General features: G+C 34.6%; 2 protein-coding genes across 4 annotated transcripts in view; both read right to left on the bottom strand.

Moving 5' to 3' along the window:
* Positions 1–182: 182 nt before the first annotated feature.
* LOC117339466 (insulin-like growth factor-binding protein-related protein 1) lies at positions 183–5,262 on the bottom strand. Its single transcript, XM_033901051.1, has 4 exons — positions 4,679–5,262; positions 2,023–2,172; positions 1,553–1,729; positions 183–1,227 (listed from the first exon to the last, which is right to left on the bottom strand). Exons 1-4 carry the CDS (start codon positions 5,088–5,090, stop codon positions 1,196–1,198), a joined length of 771 nt encoding a protein of 256 aa, XP_033756942.1. The 5' UTR covers positions 5,091–5,262; the 3' UTR covers positions 183–1,195.
* Positions 5,263–7,977: 2,715 nt separating this feature from the next.
* LOC117339463 overlaps positions 7,978–20,449 on the bottom strand; it is a 49,112-nt gene continuing 36,640 nt past the window's right edge. For all 3 annotated transcript variants that reach the window (XM_033901047.1, XM_033901049.1, XM_033901048.1), the window contains exon 10: positions 7,978–20,367. In XM_033901047.1, coding sequence (XP_033756938.1) covers positions 20,245–20,367 — 123 coding nt within the window. In that variant the 3' untranslated portion in view covers positions 7,978–20,244. The remainder of the gene's footprint in view (positions 20,368–20,449) is intronic.

Below are 20,449 nucleotides of genomic sequence, written 5' to 3'. Positions count from 1 at the left end.
TGGACGGCCGACTTGAATAGCCCACCATTTGGGCTGAAGAAGAGAACCAGATGAACAGGAAGGGTAAGCGTCTTCTACTTCATTGGCGACAAAAATGCAATAATACTAAAGTAAGGATCCCATTCACAAATTCAACACGGACTGACAAGTCTATCAAATTCTCTTTTTTTTTTTTTTTTTAATTTTCACAGTTCTCTAAACATCGCACATACATGTAGGTAACACTATGGAAGACTTATGACGTTTTGTTGTCAGATAAAATAACTATCAGCACATACAGACTACAGCCAGTCAGTAAAATCAGATAATGTCATATATATATAACATCGAACAAGGAAACATCCATCTAAAATTAACGTAGCATCACAAACACATAACGACATGACACATCATACAGATTTACTGCAGAACTTCTCGACATCTTGCTTATGAATATTTAATTTGAAATGAAATATCCTTGAAATATACAGCATATAGCGACGCGATATAATTTCGGTAAACTGCGCAGGCATCTTGTGTAAATATTTACCTCTGAATGTGCAGCGTAAATATTGCTTTGATAATTATAACAAATTATTACAATTACTTACAAATTATTTTCGTGAAAACAAAAGCCTACTCACTTCGGCTTATCATACTTTCAAGTTAGTTAGTCCGTGATATAGAGACACAAAGACCTTTCTCCTTAACAAGAAAAACTTTCATTCCAGTATCTTTACAACATCGTCTAGATTTCCATGGAAACCACATATACTGATTCCAGACAGACTGGCCACCTTCGTTTCCATGGACACTACCACCTATTGGAATCATTCGCATCCATGAGTCCTTCACCGTCCATATCTCTAAAGAAACGTCCCGTTTCGGATATCCATTGGAAAATATCGTCAGTCTCCATACAAATTCCACCATCTGGTCTCCTTAGAAACACACGGATTCCCTATCACCATGGCAACATCTTGTCGCTACCGATCATCGTCATTTCCGTTTCCATGGAAACAGCAGACGATCACGTCTCTTTAATACCCGAAGAATGAGTAAAAAATAAAATAACAAAATTGCGCGAAGAATTCTACTGAAGATAGATCTATTGCAAGAAAGAAAGACTGGCGGGGCAGTAAATTGCGTCATGTTGTCCTCGCCAGAACCTGTTTATGACGTCACAGGACCCGGATGGTTTCAGAGTATCACGTGCTTATGTCTCCTCGCCGGTTTCCTCGGCAATGTCTGAAAAATATAACGCCGTAGTTACCACACAAGACATCCTACATTGTAATATTGGAATCAACAACAGTAGTTCTCAAAACAATGATTACAACATTTTATCGACTGTTTAATTTTAACCTGATTTCAAAAATACTTTTGAAAAAAATAGAATAAAAAGAAATGTTCAAATCAGATAGCATATGTCTCAAACCGATTAGGACTGAGAAGAAGACAATTCTTTAAAACATTGGAGAGAAAAGACTAAGAACTGGCCAAAACGGGATACGATTAAAGTGTGTATCAGTTACGCTTCTTCATATTTATAAAATCGCCGTATTATCCTTACCAATGGTTTCGATGACCTTGAGTCTCCCGGTGGCATTGACATCGCCCTCAGTGTTCTTGGCGATGCATGTGTAATCTCCTTCGTGTTTTTTGGCGATGTCCATTACCTGCAGCCAGCCAGTCACCTGATTAACTTCAGGACCCCCACGAAGATTCATAGACACGTCTTTGTCATCTCCTGCAATACCAAACCGGAAGTAAGCTTATGGACGCCATCTTTTAATACGCTCACCATAAACGCGATGCTGGATAGATCTTCAATTATAATGTCAACACAAGCGCGTTTGAAATTCATCTTCCCTTAAATTTTATAAACCCGGAGTGTTTATTTAATGATGATGTATAATTACCAAAAAACAAATTATTTCCAAATATTATACTGGTATCATAGGTTGGAATTGTTTCATTTTCCGGTAATTTTGGTGTGCCTTTGGTTGATCTGGGGGGAAATGGACACATTTTCTATATTACCTGGCATATTGACGGTGGTCCCATCGGCCCTTGTAAACAGCCATAGGATATAAGGGATTGGATTTCCGGTGGCCTCGCATATCATTGCTACATTACTTCCGGTTCCGTTCACAACATCCGGGGGTCCGCTGGTGATGACTGGCTTCGAAGCTTAAACAAAATTAAAAACATTTTCTATTAAAAAAAAACAAAAAACGAACAAACAAAAAACACAGTTTTATATCATATTTCAGATTAGGTTAAAGCAAAGTCAGGTTGTTATGTAACTACCGAATATCGAAATATTAATGATGTAAAAAATAATATGAGTAGATATATTATACAAAAACATTATTATTATCCGCGATTTTTGGTCCTGTAGGAAAGAACCATAAAGTTCGTAAATATTGCCCATCGAAAGTGATCAGGAAAGCCTATTTTCATTTTAATTTGAAAGTGTTATCATCGTGAACAATTTAACAAAGAACGTTCAAATGAAAGAATTTAGAAAAGCTTATACATGAAGTTAAGAATTATCCAGATAACTTCTTACACTACCTTCATTTCCTTTTGGTTTAAAAATTTGGAACCTGAAAATTGATCTAGAGCATCTATACAAGTTTCGTCTTGTTGGATGTCTGATAATAAAAATATATTCGAGAGACGAATATTATATAGCTAACTCTCACTTATAATTTAGATATTCTAGATAGAGGGGACCAGTCTACTGATGTTTGTACGCGAGAAGGTGCCGACATCCTGTACATCTGTAGTACATCAATCACAATAAAACTACTGGAATTGTCAGCAGACGACACGTGCACTTCCGGTACACGTCGACAAACATTACACATACATCCGGTACGGGGTTTCGGTACAGCTACCATATTTATCTAACTGTTCCTTCTTAATTTTAGTCTCAACTAAAATGAGGAACGGCAACGGTCTATAAATGAACTTCTCGAAGTTTGCAATCATCAAGACTGTGGATAGAATCTCTTGTTAATGTTTTAGTTTCAGTCTGACTGAACAAGTAGCTATTACACATAAACGATAGAGATCTCCTCATGAGTCATACAGACATTGGGTGTTTGTTTATACTACAGCTATATAGAAAACCACATGTTGATGAATTAAAGTAGACCTGGTAGATTGCGTTGTCCTATCTTTGGTCAGCTTTCAACCAAAAACTGATTTCGATTAAATATCTTTAACTACTCTAATTCGGATTGTTCATGTTTTAGGCTATCAACTCGTCTGGTGTATATATCCATATTTCAACTTTAGAAGCGAGTCTGTTCTCAAGCGCAAACCTGAATTCGTTAAACTGATCTGCTAAAGTTTTAGCAAATTAAGGTGTTTTTTTCCCTGTTTGACGTTTTCTTACATATTTTATTACTTTCATAGAACGATTTACGCGTTTGTGGAAGTCACAAAATTAGACTGTACATATATCCACAACTGTATAGAACTGGTTGCTGGCAGAGTTCGTGAAAGTATAATTATAATACAACTTAAAACCAGAGACTTTCATAACTGATGCCTGACTAATCAACATTTACATTGAAGATGCATCAATAAGAAACTGATATTCAAATACGATAAGAAATGAGTCTTGAATTTATCTTATATTTGTGCCCGATACTTTTATAATTAGGTGCAATACGCAGCTAGATGTTTCTTCACACACAAAAATTCTGGCACCAGTCCCAAAGTGTTAATCCTATTACGTGTACGGTTAATCCGGCCCCGAGTCTATCCTCCTCGACTTTCGACATAAATCTGCCTTATTAATATTGGAAATGGACAAAGATTTGCATAACAAATTCGTTAACATAACTAGACTAAATAACTTAAAATTTTCCGAAGATAATCTCAGAACTTAATGAAAATTCCTAAGGAGATATTTTCCCTAAAACCCAATAATGCTTTCCTATATGTTAAATATTATAACGATCATGCGGAAGTTAGGCACCCCGTCTAGTGGCCCCTTTACCACCCCCATGTTTCAAGTGGCCGTCAAGAAGATATAGCGTTTTAATGCCCTCCCTATCTCAGTGGGCATTATAACTACAGATAAGATATACATTGTACAACCTCTCCACAAAGCCACCAACAGACGTCCGATAATTCAATGATTATGTCATCTACACTGATTGACAAACTACTAGCACGTGCGACAATTTTCACAATAAATCAAAATTTAGGTACATGTTCGAGATGTCTATAGTTTTGAATGTATATATTTCTTGGACATTTACTAGTCTTCTGAGTGAAATATTGGCGAATGGTACCCACAGGGACTCGGTTACAGGATTTTGAGTAACATTTGACGTCAGTTAACAACCGCAAAATTTTAAATGAAGTATTCGTATAAATTCTGAAACCTTATAAAAATTGGGGTTATCAATGTATATAAAAACTCCGATTCGTATAAGGTTTCAGAGTGTATATGAATTTAATTGATAGTGTGTAGTTGTTAACTGATGTTATATGTTACTCAAAATCACGAAACCGAGCCCCTGTGTTTGAACCTAGCTTCATTGATAACTTTAACATAAATAATGGAAAACAATTCTTGATTAACCACAAATACTTTCTTCAATCAGCGTATATTTTTCAAACGAATTGAAAAATGTTTTCTTCAAAAGGAAGTAAATCAGGTGGAACTATTTACCTTCTGTTTCGGTTTTACACTTCCCGAATGCTTTAACAATGACGACTTCGTCTCTGTTTGAATTTTCCTGGTGAAGCTGACACAGATTGTTGTAGGTAACTCCATCGGATCCACAAATGACCTCTTGATTGTCGCAGGTACACTGGCCTACGTCACCAGCCCCAGGAACGCACGTGAGGTAGTCCCCACATTCTCCGTACCTGAAGGGACGATTCGGCAGGTCACATGGCTGCAACTCATGCTGAAGGCAAACCAGACAACAATCGCAGCGATCCCTTTTAAAACTGGCCAGACATTTTGACGTGTCCAGGGGTGGACATTCGTCTCTATTGCACTCCCCGCATTCTTCGTCAGCAAGCACCGCCACACAAAGGAGACACAATACTCCAAAATATCTCATCCACACCCCCATGATAATCCTATATGTATTATCGAGATTTCGGGAGAAGAGTTTGGCGAAACAAAGGATTCCTGCTTGTGCTGACTTTGACCTGGTCAGCGTTAGATTAGTTCCGGGCCGAAGTTAGGATGTACTGACGGAGTGTAACCCTATACTATTCCCAAGGAGGGGGCCTGGTGCATGATGTGTTTACAGAAAATGTGGTGTAGAGATTTTGGCATAACGGGGCACACAAAGGTCCAACAAAACAAATAATATTTATTGTCGTTGATTAAAATGCAAAACATTTTAAACAATATATTTATTTAAGAGAAATGCTATCACAATTGACTGGGTGAAAGCGGGTTCAAAATGAATGCCGATTGATTTTCTTTATCGGGATTTTGAGAACCCCCCCTAAGGGCCCCTATGGGGGGACTTCAGCTGACTTATGTCAGGGTGTATGTATGTATGTATACGCCAGACTTTATCCCAGGACTTACTCATTTCCTAAGTATAGGGGTGCTATATACTTATCTCTTTATTCTTGTCGGAAATGAAAATATCGTATTGGTATGCACTTGAATGGTGGCACAGTGTAGACCAGTGTGAACCAAACTTCACATGGCCATGTTAAGTGGAGAGGTACTTGTATGCGGTTTATAAGAATCGGAGCTTTATCTCTTGAAATTTCTCAAACACCATCAGTCTAAATAAAATAATTGTTGTGTTTTATGAAAGTAAAATCGCACAGAACCTCCAAAACACAACTATTCGTAATTGGCATGTTGGCTGTAAAGAGGGAGGGAATTATTTACGTGTCTGAAAATTACTCACAAATTAGTCAACAGAAGATATATTATAAATTATACAGACTTTTGCACGTGCTCGGACGTGCGAATGATAATCATACCTTTTAGATATATAAGGTCTAACATTTTGTTAAAACGGTAAAAATTTGATTTTTTTCCGTTGATCTATGCAATCGGAACATTTCGGGCAACTCCGTCAAAGCACGGATAAAGTTTCTGATAAATCCGTCGAAAAACATAACCAAACCAATCGTAGTATATCGGCAAACTCCGTCAAAGCACGGAATCGATTTGTCGGGAAAATTCGTAAATATGCAGATGACACTTTGGATGACACAGAGTCTGGACATTTTCCTACACAAATATCCATTTGATTCCTACATGTAAGATATTGTTCCGTTTCATTAACAGATTAAATGATATCACACATCTTATCACGACTTGGGAGTATAATGAGCTTACGTCTCTGCTTATTAGTGTCACATCCATTTACTTAACTCTTAATTGACGTTTATGAGGCAAGGACAGACTTGGCGATTTGCTGTTGCTTTGACGAGGCTTGACAAAGAATTTCAATTTATGTACAGTCGAATCTGTCCAAACGACAATTTCTATTAAGCGGCTCTCTGTTCTAAGCGATCGTTTCAATTCCTCCCGAGCGTTTTCGCTCTGTTTACGAGACCAGCGACCGCAATTTTTCATTCCTGTGATAACAATAAATTTCGTGATTTGTTATCTATTTTGAGACATTAAAACAGATATTTGACAGTGAAAAAAGTCGCCGTTTATATCAAGTAGGAAATGCAAATTTTGTATTAATATATGCAAGTCCGTTGAAATATATGCCTGAAATATTACATATAAAGCAGACGAACCGTTTTGTCAGGCCCCTATATTCACTGTGAGAGAGATGTTTGAAATGCATGAAAAGGTGACGTATATGATATTTCGAAAAAGCATGTTTAAATCTTCCTACGGCTCGCCTCAGAAACTTTCAATGTTATCATAAACTAGCAAATTCGGTAAAAAAACCGAAGCTCACCGATTTCGCCTGCATCCATCTTTGATGACCGTAGTATATATTACGGTCACCACTGTGTACACAGTGTATATTGTGCAGATGTGGTCGTCAAGTGCATGACTAAAAAATTCAGCTGACATCAATTCACATCAGTGTCTCTTTACGCGGTGACTAAACAATTCCCGTCCCACGATGTATTTACGGCCAATCGACGACTTACTCATTTAGGGCCATGTATATAAATATATCGAACCGTGGTTATGAAATCTATACCAAGTCCCTGTGTCACATAGCTATTAGATATTTAAATGATGCAAACACGTGACCGATAGCCTCCTCGAGTATCTCTCATACTTTTCACTCGAACACTCGTCTCGCGAGGAATTGAGAACGTGTTATCCCTGCACCTTTTCAAGGGTCTCATTGTATATTTTGTTCATATTTCCCTCGTTTTGTAGATTTTAGCAGGGACATAATAATATGTTTATATGTCCCTGATTTTAGTCACCTCGGCAATCCCTTCGATTTTTTACATCAGCGCTACAGCCTTTATCTCCATTCTGATCTATCAGAGCTGCTTCCCTTTGTTAATCCCATAAAACACGTGATGCCAACAAACGAGGGCACTGGAGGGGATAAGTCGGACAGGAGGGGATAAGTCGGACAGGAGGGAAACTTTTAAAAAGAATAAAAACACTACGCATTTTATAGTCGGCTTTTCTTGTATACGATATCGATATTAGATCTAATTCTCTTTTTTTCATCGCTTTCTCATTTCATTCTCGTTTTTTAATGTCGATATCTGTGTTTCTTTAACATAATTTTTAAAATAAATATGTTTGTCAGCCAAACCTTGTCAAGGAAAGTCGAATGGCAAGACCCCATCACCTTGTTCGTCAGCAAGCATAGGGGGGATAACTCTAACAAGCTGTACTCCCAACGTAGGGGTCTGTCGTTCTTTTCGTCCCTGATTAAGGGTATACACGTAAGTAATGTTCAGAGTTTGTAACTGATGGGGTTTTTTTCATTAAAATGTAATATATCCGACTGGGATGTGTCACGATAAAAATAAAATAAAAATCACAAATTGGTACTATGGTATTTTTTAATAGAGAGATGGGCATATCAAAACAGGCTGTGTGATGGCTATACAGGACCACAACTAAATATAATTTTATAAAATACCGAATATATATTTGTAATCAAAAACAAGTAACATGATTTACGGTCGTACCTGCCGACAAAAAAATCAACAAAAAATCTACAAAACAACAATCATAATAGGAAAAGCAAACACATCACTGACTATTTCAAGTTCCTTTTTTTCCGGTGATTTCTGGGAAACAATAATGTTTCAATATAAATTCTATGGTTTTGAGAATATTTGCATGTATGGATTCATATGTATATGTACACATGATAATATCACAGGGACATGACACGAATTCCCCACCCACGTTACGTATGTATTATATATATATATAAGGACCACAGGTCGGAAATTTGTACCTAGTCCCTGTGCATGATAAAATTAATGAATTGTTTTAACAATTAGTTTGACATTATATATCATATTCCTGGTCCAGGAACTGTCGTTTATTTCACTACTTTGAAGTGGATGAACATTTCAATGATGATTTAAACATTTTCTATATCAATCTTGACAAGTCATTGCATGTACACATTAATATACAATGTGGGATATAGTTAATATCTACACAAAGTAGATATGAAATATCAAATTTTAATTCACAAAATGTTCAATGCAATGGTTACTTAATGAAGTTGACATTATTTTGATGAATGATCAAAGAGCTAATATACAGACTGACTGTATATATTTAATACAATAATTAGCTTTAAAGCATATCACCATGTATGGACACTGTTGTCATCTACAATTCTGACTAAGTCTTTATGGAGCAGTTTTATGTTGGTAAAAGCGGTTTTCATACTACAAAAGCAGTTTCCATACTACAAATTACATTCAATATGAACAATATTTAAATACTGGTCCCTTGAAGCATTTTATAATGTTCCAGGGTAATCCATAAACACATCAACCCTGTATTTATATTAGGATCTTCCATAAACACATCAACCCTGTATTTATATTAGGATCTTCCATAAACACACCAACCCTGTATTTATATTAGGATCTTCCATAAACACATTAACCCTGTATTTATATTAGGATCTTCCATAAACACATTAACCCTGTATTTATATTAGGATCTTCCATAAACACACCAACCCTGTATTTATATTAGGATCTTCCATAAACACATCAACCCTGTATTTATATTATGACTTTCTATAAACACATCAACCCTGTAATTTATATTATGATTTTCCATAAACCTTGTATATCAGTCAAGTGTAATGGCTCTTAACAATAAATCAATTTGTAGATGTAACTTTCAAAGTTTATAATGAGACAGATCACTGTTGGAACAAAAGTTATAAATCATAAAGGAGAATTGTGAAGGGAGTTTGGAGTGATCAATCGAGGCGTAAAGACAACTAGTCATGACATCATTATAGAGACATTAGACCCACAATTATGTCACTTCCGAGTTATGACATCACAATGGAGATGTAGATTCCAAAATAATGCCACTTCCTACTTATGACATCACCATGGAGATGTAGAATCAAAATGATGTCACTTCCTACTAATGACATCACCATGGATACATACAGCCAAAATAATGTCACTTCCGAGTTATGACATAACCATGGAGATGTAGAACCAAAATGATGTCACCTCTCTTACTTATGACATCACCATGGAGACATAGAACCAAAATGATGTCACTTCCTACTTTTGACATCACTATTGAGACATATACAATGTAGCCTAAATATAATGTCACTTCCAAGAACCAAGATTCGTAGCACTGTAAACTTCATGCCGCGAAAACGATTTCCATTTCTCAAAAGATTCATGATTTTTCTTGACCATGTGATCATAAATTATGGAAGATTACTGTTTTACTTTTCATACCAGATCATTTTTTGTTTGTTTCTCATAACATCTGTAGTTTCATTTTTCCATTTTAAATTAGCAAAATAACCTAAAATATTTTTTAAGATCTAATCTGAAACAGACTGCTTTGTTTGTAAAATCTAGATTGTTTCTATATTTTTGAAATATTCTGTTATTTTGTTTTAAAATTTTAAGGAATAACTGTCAATTAAATATAGAGACAGATTTGTAGCATTTTTAATATCTCGTATTTTTTCAACAGAATGTTCAATCTGCAAATCAAAAGCGACACTGTCTACTCTAGTAAAAATATTGTTCATGTACATGCATAAGCAATCTAAAATACTAATTTAAGAGTAGCAAGGATATAGAACTTGGACACAACTCTATCGTAATACTAATCCACACATTTTTAAAACATGATAAACCCTAACTTGGTCAATTCTGGTTAGAAGAGGATACAAGGGCATCCATCACATTGGGAAATACACTTGTTTCCACATACATTATACATTTAAGAGTAAATTTGATAAAAAGTGTCCGACCCTGTTTTCCATTTTAAATTCTTGCCACTGATATAATTTATCGCAAACAGAGAATTTTCATATCCATACCCAGATATAATATCTATCACAATGGTTGAATAAGAAATCACAAAAAACAGATATGGAAATCAATCCATTTAAAATATTCTAGACTATTCCAGTTCAATCCTGACATAATCCCTATTTGTGCAAATTTTTTCTTAAAAAAAAATGAAGATTTAGTTGTTATGCCTCCGTCATCACAGTGATCATCTCCCGAAATCTGAAGGAAAACATTTGTTTTCTTTTCGCAGTGTAAAAATAGACACGCGTACTACAGAGGTTATGTTTTGTTGTAGACTTAAATATTATTATTACTTTTATAGCACATCATATTTTCAAGATTTCAATTAACAGTTACCAGGAGGTAACCTAATCTCATTTTGAAATTCTTGCTCTCTTCCCTATTCTTTGTATATTCCTTACAATTCATATACTGTGAATATCCTTACAATTCATATACTGTGAATATCCTTACACTGTGAATATCCTTACACTGTGAATATCCTTACACTGTGAATATCCTTACACTGTGAATATCCTTACACTGTGAATATCCGTATACTGTGAATATCCTTACACTGTGAATATCCGTATACTGTGAATATCCTTACACTGTGAATATCCTTACACTGTGAATATCCGTATACTGTGAATATCTGTATACTGTGAATATCTGTATACTGTGAATATCCTTTTACTTTATTCAATGAATACCCTCAATATGTGAATATCCATATACTGTGAATATCCTTATACTGTGAATATCCTTAATATGTGAATATCCTTATACTATGAATATCCTTATACTATGAATATCCTTATACTAAAGAATTATATTTCAGTGCCTAACTTTTAATGTTTGATTGGCCCAACAATCTACGTCTTGCTTTCACAGCATCCACATGCTGTACATAGCAGTATAATGTACTCAGCAATGCTGTTCATATGTATTACTCTCCTAATTAAGCTACAGTCAATCCAGTAGTAATCAAAGTGTCCACATATGTGCTTTAGTCAACAAATAGCAAAAATTCTTTAGAAGCCAATAAAAAAATAGCTATCAACAAACAAAACGCCACATTACAACAAAATGTCTGTGTCTGGAACAATACTTCCGTACTACAGATAGAAAAATCACCAACTAACACAGTATCCAATCTATATTTTCTCAATTTCTAGTTTTATCAACCTGAGAAAAATTATATTGACCTCAGGCATGATTCCTACAAATCCATCAATGTACTTTTCAAGCACTTTTAAAGCACATATTTTACAATAATTGAAATAGGGCTGGGGGCTGAAATGCTGAATGCTCTGTAGATCGACCTACAAAGATTAACGACCAATAAGACACTAGAGTCACCTGCGTTGATAGAAATAAATAGCCCAGTACGTAGGTCCTGTTGCCTTAAACAAAATCTTGATTATTGAAATACAAAATGTACATTCAAAATTTCTTTGATTTCTTTTACAAGCAATAGGAGAACTCTCAATAACATTCAAGGACTTAATATCAACATCAAAGCACTTTTCTAGGACTTTTTGGAAAAAATAAAAATTCCAGAACTTTTCAAGCACTGCTCTAAAAAGGGCTTTCAAAGTCTGTACCATGAGCCATGTCGAATGATCTTAGTTTCTTCTCATAGTCATTGCATTGACCTAAACTTAACAAGGTAAGTTAATGCAAATCTCTTTTTTCAATTGTACATATAGTTACTAACAAATACAAAAGGCCAAATAGGCCTGCATCACTCATCTGCTCCTAATATACATAATACCCTGGTATATCAATTCAACTCACAAAAAAAAAAAAAAATACTTCACAAAGCATGTTTTGCTAAGCAGGTCCAGTAATAAAAGTGCTTTTTTTTAATATTTCTCCTTCCTCTTAAATAGTTAATAGTTTAATTATCTTTGGGAGCTACATAAAAAATATTACATAAATCTAAGCGTCTTTGTACAAAAATTGGCACGGCTTGGGGTGATGCACTACTCCGGCTTCTTCTATAATCTTATTTACAAATAACAAACAACAAACAAATATTTCACCATCATACTTAAATTTACAGAAATCTTTCAAGTTTTAGGACACAATTTTCCACCATTTATTATACATAATTTTTTATACATGTAATCATTTTAACGATTTATTTTAAAATATCATTTTCAAAAATCTTTGTCCTAAAAGTGAAAATGAAAGACATCCCTAAATCTAAAGATGATTTAGAAAATAAAGCTGGCGTAACTCTCCCAGGCAATGGGTAGAATATTCAATTTTATATACAATGTATGTTTCTCTCTCAAACTATGAGAAAAAGCTATGACTTTAAAAATATGAAATTCTCTACTATACGCTTTGAAAGAACTTCAATGAGCATCATCACTATAATTAAAATTTTTCACACAGGATTAATTTTTGGACACCAGCAAGACAACAACCTATACACAGCTCTATACACGTAGATAGAATGTATGCGTATTAACCATCTACCAGAGAACATATTCTTGCTATCATCAGAATTTTTCCAGGAGGGAAGTAACATGTGTACTTAGAGCAAAGTGATATTTCTGAATTATTGAAAATTTGATAAACAGATTATGTACAGTGTTTTTAGTATTTAACATGTACGTGTATTATGTTTAATTTTATTCAAAAATTGTTTTTGAAAAATGTGTTATTTTTCTTTTTTTTTACTTTCACCTTTAATTTAACTTAAGGTTCTTTGTAAATTGCTTTTACACTTGTAGCTTTTTTCAGTATTTTAACTTTCACTTTTCAAGTATTTTTTATGAGACCTGTTTTAGTGTCTATCACACATTTTTGTCCTCATGGACAGAATCAGAATTTTTCCAGGAGGGAAATAACATGCGTACTTAGAGCAAAGTGATATTTCTGAATTATTGAAAATTTGATAAACAGATTATGTACAGTATTTTTAGTATTTAACATGTACATGTATTTTGTCTTCATTCATTCTGCGTTGACAGTCTGACACGAATTCTGTCCTACAAAGCGACAATACTGCAAGCTTTAAGGCCATAATCTTCCTCCAATAATCAAATTAAATATGGTATTCATATAGAAAAAGTCATTCTTAAAATACTGCAAGCAATACATGTATCCAAAATGTGTCACCTATTTTTTTATATTAACAGTATCATGACACTATATATCCCTACTTAATTCATCTGGCATTCAAGGAGTTGTGAAAGTTATTGCCCTTTAGTAATATATGAATACAATGTACATATGTAGAGATATCTTAATTCATTGTTAAAATTTCATGGATGAAAAACATTTTGTTATCAAATTTGTATTAAAAGGATTTACATTATATTATCATTCCAAACTGATGCCCTTATAATGTAGTGTTATAAACAGTAAGTTTATAAGTTACCACTAAGCCCTCTCCATACTTTCACTCACTGTATGGTGGTTCCAAACCAGTGAAAGACACCAAAGTTTCCATATTCCTCATTTTCCTTATAAATGCCAAATGAAAAGAGTTTACTGTTTAAATAACCATGAATCAATTAACCAAGCAAGCATTTACTTCCTTTTTTTTTTTTTTTTTTTTGTATGTTGATACACTAAACGATACTTTTAAGACAAATTTAAGCAAAAATTCATTACATTTTTTTCTCTGCAATTCAGATTTAAATGGAATAATTATGGAATCAATTATGTACACATTCCTAATAAAAAGTCACAGCATTCCTTTAAACAGAATGCCAATTAAACACTGCTTGATTGTCAATATTTAAAATTGCATCCCATTTTTTTTACGTAGGTTCTATGTATATGTATATTGACAATAGAAGCAATAATATTCCAAAATTTTCTAAAAGATTAAAATCTACAGTTTGGATATAAAAGCAGAGATTTATCCATCTTTGTGTTTTATCAAGGGTTAACATTCAGGGCCCAGTTGTTCGAAAGGTGATTAGGCTAATCACATTTTAACAACGTTTTTCAAATCCTGATATAATAATTTCTGGTAGAACTAACTTGACAAAACTTTATGAAATTCTGTAATTCTTAATTCTCTTCCAACTGGCATAATTTAAAGATGATATACTCACAGGTTTTGCAACAAATGAGAAATGAATTTTTCACTAATCAAGTGATTAAGCTAATCACCTTTTGAACAACTGGGCCCTGGCAGGTTGTTGTTTTAGAAACATCTGACCCTATAGATTGAACAAGAAACTGGCTTGACTAGAAAATATGGATACAATAGGGAATGTATTTAACACATAACCTGAGTGCCCCATTAAAATGTTAATTAGAGACTAACAGATAGATGTTGATATTAAAAGCATGAATATTCAACATTAACTCTATATGTACAATTTTAATCTATATTATGACATAAACAAAGGAATATGATCAGCATAGCAACAAAGAACTTACAGATCTAAATACTAACAACATTGATTATTATGATAATCTTGGTCATGTTAAAATCTGAATAAAAATCTAAATAATAAATAATCACAATTTAAAGTAATGTTGTTTCTACAACATAATTATGCTTTTAGAATGGACAGTTTTTTTGGACAGGAGGGATGATATCAGATTCTGTATTAAGCTTCATTAGCTTTACATTGTACTGTAAATGTCTCACCTGTCTCGCTTTGTCAGTATAGCAAGTTTAAGCAATAGCAGTATTTTTGCCAATTTAGAGAAACAGTGTCATCGTACAGACTAATTTAGAGAAAGGGCGTCATCGTACAGACTAATTTAGAGAAAGGGCATCATCTTACAGACTAATTTAGAGAAAGGGCGTCATCTTACAGACTAATTTAGAGAAAGGACGTCATCTTACAGACTAATTTAGAGAAAGGACGTCATCTTACAGACTAATTTAGAGAAAGGGCGCCATCTTACAGACTAATTTAGAGAAAGGGCGCCATCTTACAGACTAATTTAGAGAAAGGGTGTCATCTTACAGACTAATTTAGAGAAAGGGCGCCATCTTACAGACTAATTTAGAGAAAGGGCGCCATCTTATAATTACAGACTAAGAAAAGGGCATCATAATACAGACTTGAAGGAAGGGCATCATAGTACAGACTTGAAGGAAGGGCATCATAGTACTAACTTGAAGGAAGGGCATTATAGTACAGACTTGAAGGAAGGGCATTATAGTACAGACTTGAAGGAAGGGAGTCATAGGACAGACTTGAAGGAAGGGCATCATAGTACAGACTTGAAGGAAGGGAGTCATAGGACAGACTTGAAGGAAGGGCATCATAGTACAGACTTGAAGGAAGGGCATCATAGTACAGACTTGAAGGAAGGGCATCATAGTACAGACTTGAAGGAAAGGAGTCATAGGACAGACTTGAAGGAAGGGCATCATAGTACAGACTTGAAGGAAGGGAGTCATAGGACAGACTTGAAGGAAGGGCATTATAGTACAGACTTGAAGGAAGGGAGTCATAGGACAGACTTGAAGGAAGGGAGTCATAGGACAGACTTGAAGGAAGGGCATCATAGTACAGACTTGAAGGAAGGGAGTCATAGGACAGACTTGAAGGAAGGGCATTATAGTACAGACTTGAAGGAAGGGCATTATAGTACAGACTTGAAGGAAGGGCATTATAGTACAGACTTGAAGGAAGGGCATCATAGTACAGACTTGAAGGAAGGGCATCATAGTACAGACTTGAAGGAAGGGCATTATAGTACAGACTTGAAGGAAGGGAGTCATAGGACAGACTTGAAGGAAGGGCATTATAGTACAGACTTGAAGGAAGGGCATCATAGTACTGACTTGAAGGAAGGGAGTCATAGTACAGACTTGAAGGAAGGGAGTCATAGGACAGACTTGAAGGAAGGGAGTCATAGTACAGACTTGAATTAAGGGCTTCGTAGGACAGACTTCCAGGAAGGGAGTCATAGGACAGACTTGAAGACAGGATGTCATAGTAGAGATAAAATAATTAATTAGACATCATAATGCCATGCATTTCTTTGGTATCTAACTGACCTTATCAACTCCTATAATTGAAAGATTAAACTATTTAAACCTATGATTATACTCATTGAACTAAGGTCAGATATTATTTCCTGTGTAATGTTAACCTACATGTTGTATAAAATGGTTAAATGTGTAATTTGGTGAAAATGGCTCAGGAAGGAACCCACTTTCTCGGCCCCCCATCAGTCGTCAAGCTATAGCTATATCATCTGTACTGACAAAGTGAAACGAAGGGAGGTAACTCTGATATATCAAAATTGGAGCACATGGAAATAAGGTGAAATAAAAGTATCTAAAAATATTAATTTGGAATGTTTGGTTTCATCAAGGTCAGGCAAACCTGCCAACTTGGAGGTAAGAATTTTTCAGGAAAAAAAAAAATGAAAAAAATGAATTAAGATTCCAGTGAATGTTTTTAAGTGCCTTACCCCCTAACACTTCAATTTTCAAATGCACAAGGCACTTAAAAATGTCAATATGATAATTCATACAGCTATTGTCATGTAGAGGGCTACAGGTAAAATTTTCGCAACAGAAACTGCTGTTATGAAATTGAGCCGTATATAGATCTCGATACTTGTTTTGTTCACACTACATATATATAACATAAATGTAAGGGGGAAAATGTTCTAAAAAATCAATAATACTGCCTTCCTTTATCAGAAATTCATAAAAAATATATTTCTAAATGAAATCTACAGCAAACTACATTTAAAGCTTGATACTTCAGCAAGAACCCTAACTAACACATCTTGCTATTAAAAACCATCTCTTAACTTATCTTTTAACATGTGAAATTCTGCTATAACACCATCTCTAACTTATCTTTTAACATGTGAAATTCTGCTATAACACCATCTCTAACTTATCTTTTAACATGTGAAATTCTGCTATAACACCATCTCTGAACTTATCTTCTAATGATTCTGCTATTACACCATTCTTAACTTATCACATTACATCTTTATGCCTTACAGCTAAAATTGAGAAGTTATTGAGTTTTCACATACCTTAGATATCGTGAGGTTATGGTAACCCATATCCTACAGAACTTTCAACATGAAGTTCATTATTGGGATCAGTTTACATTTCACAAGGATTATATCAAGTTGATTATCATATCAACTAATAAAGCTATCTTCAAATCAACAGTCATCATAAGAAATCCTCAAGACTCCATCTGTTCTGACATTTAAGTCAAACAACTAGAAGCAGAACATCATAGTATTTTTTCGACAATGATCAACAGTAAAAGATTCTATTTATCATATATGAAATTGTAGACTTCACTCACATCAATATATGTATGAGATTTAATAATTTATTATCAACAGCTATATATATTACCAATTAACAAATACAATAATGTATGTATAATTATACGTTTAATCATATAGATAAGATCAGACACTATTTTATACAGATATTCAGATATATATATAAATGTATATATATACAATGTATATATACATCTGAAGATGTTCTAAATGAAATATTTAGGTACAATTGTATATTAGATTCTGTCTATCACTGATTTGAGACAATATTCCCTGTGATATTTTTCATAAACAAAACTTTAGCCTCTAGTTTTAGGTTAAGGTACCACTGTGTTTTGTAATTAAGTTTTTGTGACAGTAATTGTTGAGTTCTTAAACAGGAAATTGTGACCTGTGAAAATTTAAAAGGCATACACAGGGTCACATGATGGAACTTAATTTTACACTGTGGATATTCCTACAGTAGTTATAAATACAACATACAATCTGTACTAGTCACTTGAGTAAGTTGCCAAAACAATTTCTCACTGTATGTTCCTTTATTGTGTTCTTACCACTTGTACTGGTACTAATCTTATGTACTCATAATGGAACGTGTTGTACTCGTTATGGAATGTGCTGTACTCGTAATGGAACACGCTGTACTCGTAATGGAACGCGTTGTACTCGTAATGGAATGCGCTGTACTTGTAATGGAACACGCTGTGCTTGTAATGGAACATGCTGTACTCGTAATGGAACGCGTTGTACTCGTAATGGAATGCGCTGTACTTGTAATGGAACACGCTGTGCTTGTAATGGAACGTGCTGTACTCGTAATGGAATGTGCTGTACTCGTAATGGAACGTGCTGTACTCGTAATGGAACGCGCTGTACTCGTAATGGAACGCGTTGTACTCGTTATGGAACACGCTGTACTCGTAATGGAACGCGCTGTACTCGTAATGGAACGTGCTGTACTTGTAATGGAACACGCTGTGCTCATAATGGAACGTGCTGTACTTGTAATGGAACGCGCTGTACTCGTAATGGAACGCGTTGTACTCGTAATGGAACACGCTGTACTCGTAATGGAACGCGCTGTACTAGTAATGGAACGCGCTGTACTCGTAATGGAACACGCTGTACTCTTAATGGAATGCGCTGTACTCGTAATGGAACGCGCTGTACTCGTAATGGAACGCGCTGTACTTGTAATGGAACGCGCTGTGCTCGTAATGGAATGCGCTGTACTAGTAATGGAACGCGCTGTACTCGTAATGGAACACGCTGTACTCTTAATGGAACACGCTGTACTCTTAATGGAATGCGCTGTACTCTAAATGGAACGTGCTGTACTCGTAATGGAACACGCTGTACTCGTAATGGAACGCGCTGTACTCGTAATGGAACGCGCTGTACTCGTAATGGAACGCACTGTACTCGTAATAGAACGCGCTGTACTCTTGATGGATCCAAACGCTCTGTACCAAAAGAATTGAAACGGTTTTCATGGAACCTTTTTTTTAAACATACCACTTGGATCCAAGATATCTTGGGTGGAACTGTGATTCTTCATTTGTCATCCAAAAGTACTTTTTGTTAAAAACAAGATGAGGACTCTCTTTTTGTGATGAGATTTTATAAATCATATAAGTCTATGATTGATGGAACTATTCAGTTACTGATTTTACATCATTTCCGTTGTAAAAACAGGAAAATATCGGTAATCGTTTTTTATGACAGCTGCCATTTTGGGAACTGTTGATATTCAATTGCGTTCCATTAAATGATACAGTACCTATTTAGTACAACTGGTACAAACCGAATAAAGGAATTAACACACACTGATACAGTTATCATTAAGAACTGCCTTGATTATTTATTTATCTATTTTCTTCTTCTTCTTCTTACTTTCCTAAAATTTCTGTATATTTTGTAGTTGTAATGATGATATGCCATTTATTTTTGGTGTTATTTCTTAATTTCAGGCTTTAATACTTCGTTTAATTTAATTGCTTTTTCTAATTCATTCAGCCACTTAAAAACTATATTCAGATCATCATAATGTATAATACCATTTATCAAGAAGCATGGACAGACATTTTTAAAATCTTTTCAAAAATTTAACACTTTAATTATAACAAAATTTATATATAGATGGCACACCACCTACATGTATGTTAAATAGATTTTTCGAAGAATTCCTTGCCTTCTTACACAACATGTACCAAATGAGGTCTCTCACTCTAGCAACATTTAACTCATAATAACTTAGAGATTTCAGTGCAAGAACAAATAATCTTTTTGATTCTGCAGGCTTTTTCACTTTCTTACGAAAGCCTTTCTGTAGCTTGAACACTTGAGAAATTACAGTAAATACTTCAGTAGTGTTTTGGTTACAAGAATGCATGTCTGATTGAATACCTTGTAAAATTTCCTTAGTTTGTGACAATTCAAACATTTCTGATGTTTTGTGCCGTTTTCCACAGGTTCTTCAGCTGTATCTTGACTTGTAGTCAGAAGTTTAAAGGATCAGTACAAATAATCTTTGTAGTTCTTTAGTTTCTTTAGTTGTTTTTTCATTTGTTTGACAAAGTCCACTGGCTGTACCACAATAGAGATATCCCTACCAACAGCATTCAGCAACCGCTCAATCTGAAATAAACCAGTTCAACATTTAATTCTAACAGACTCTGAAATATACTAGTTCAACATTTAGTTTTAACAGGTTCTGAAA

The sequence above is a fragment of the Pecten maximus genome, chromosome 12 (assembly GCF_902652985.1).
Source record: "Pecten maximus chromosome 12, xPecMax1.1, whole genome shotgun sequence".
In the NCBI taxonomy this organism is placed as follows: Eukaryota; Metazoa; Mollusca; class Bivalvia; order Pectinida; family Pectinidae; genus Pecten; species Pecten maximus.
The sequence above is the reverse complement of the archived record's forward strand: the minus strand, read 5'-3'. Positions and strand labels throughout refer to the sequence as shown.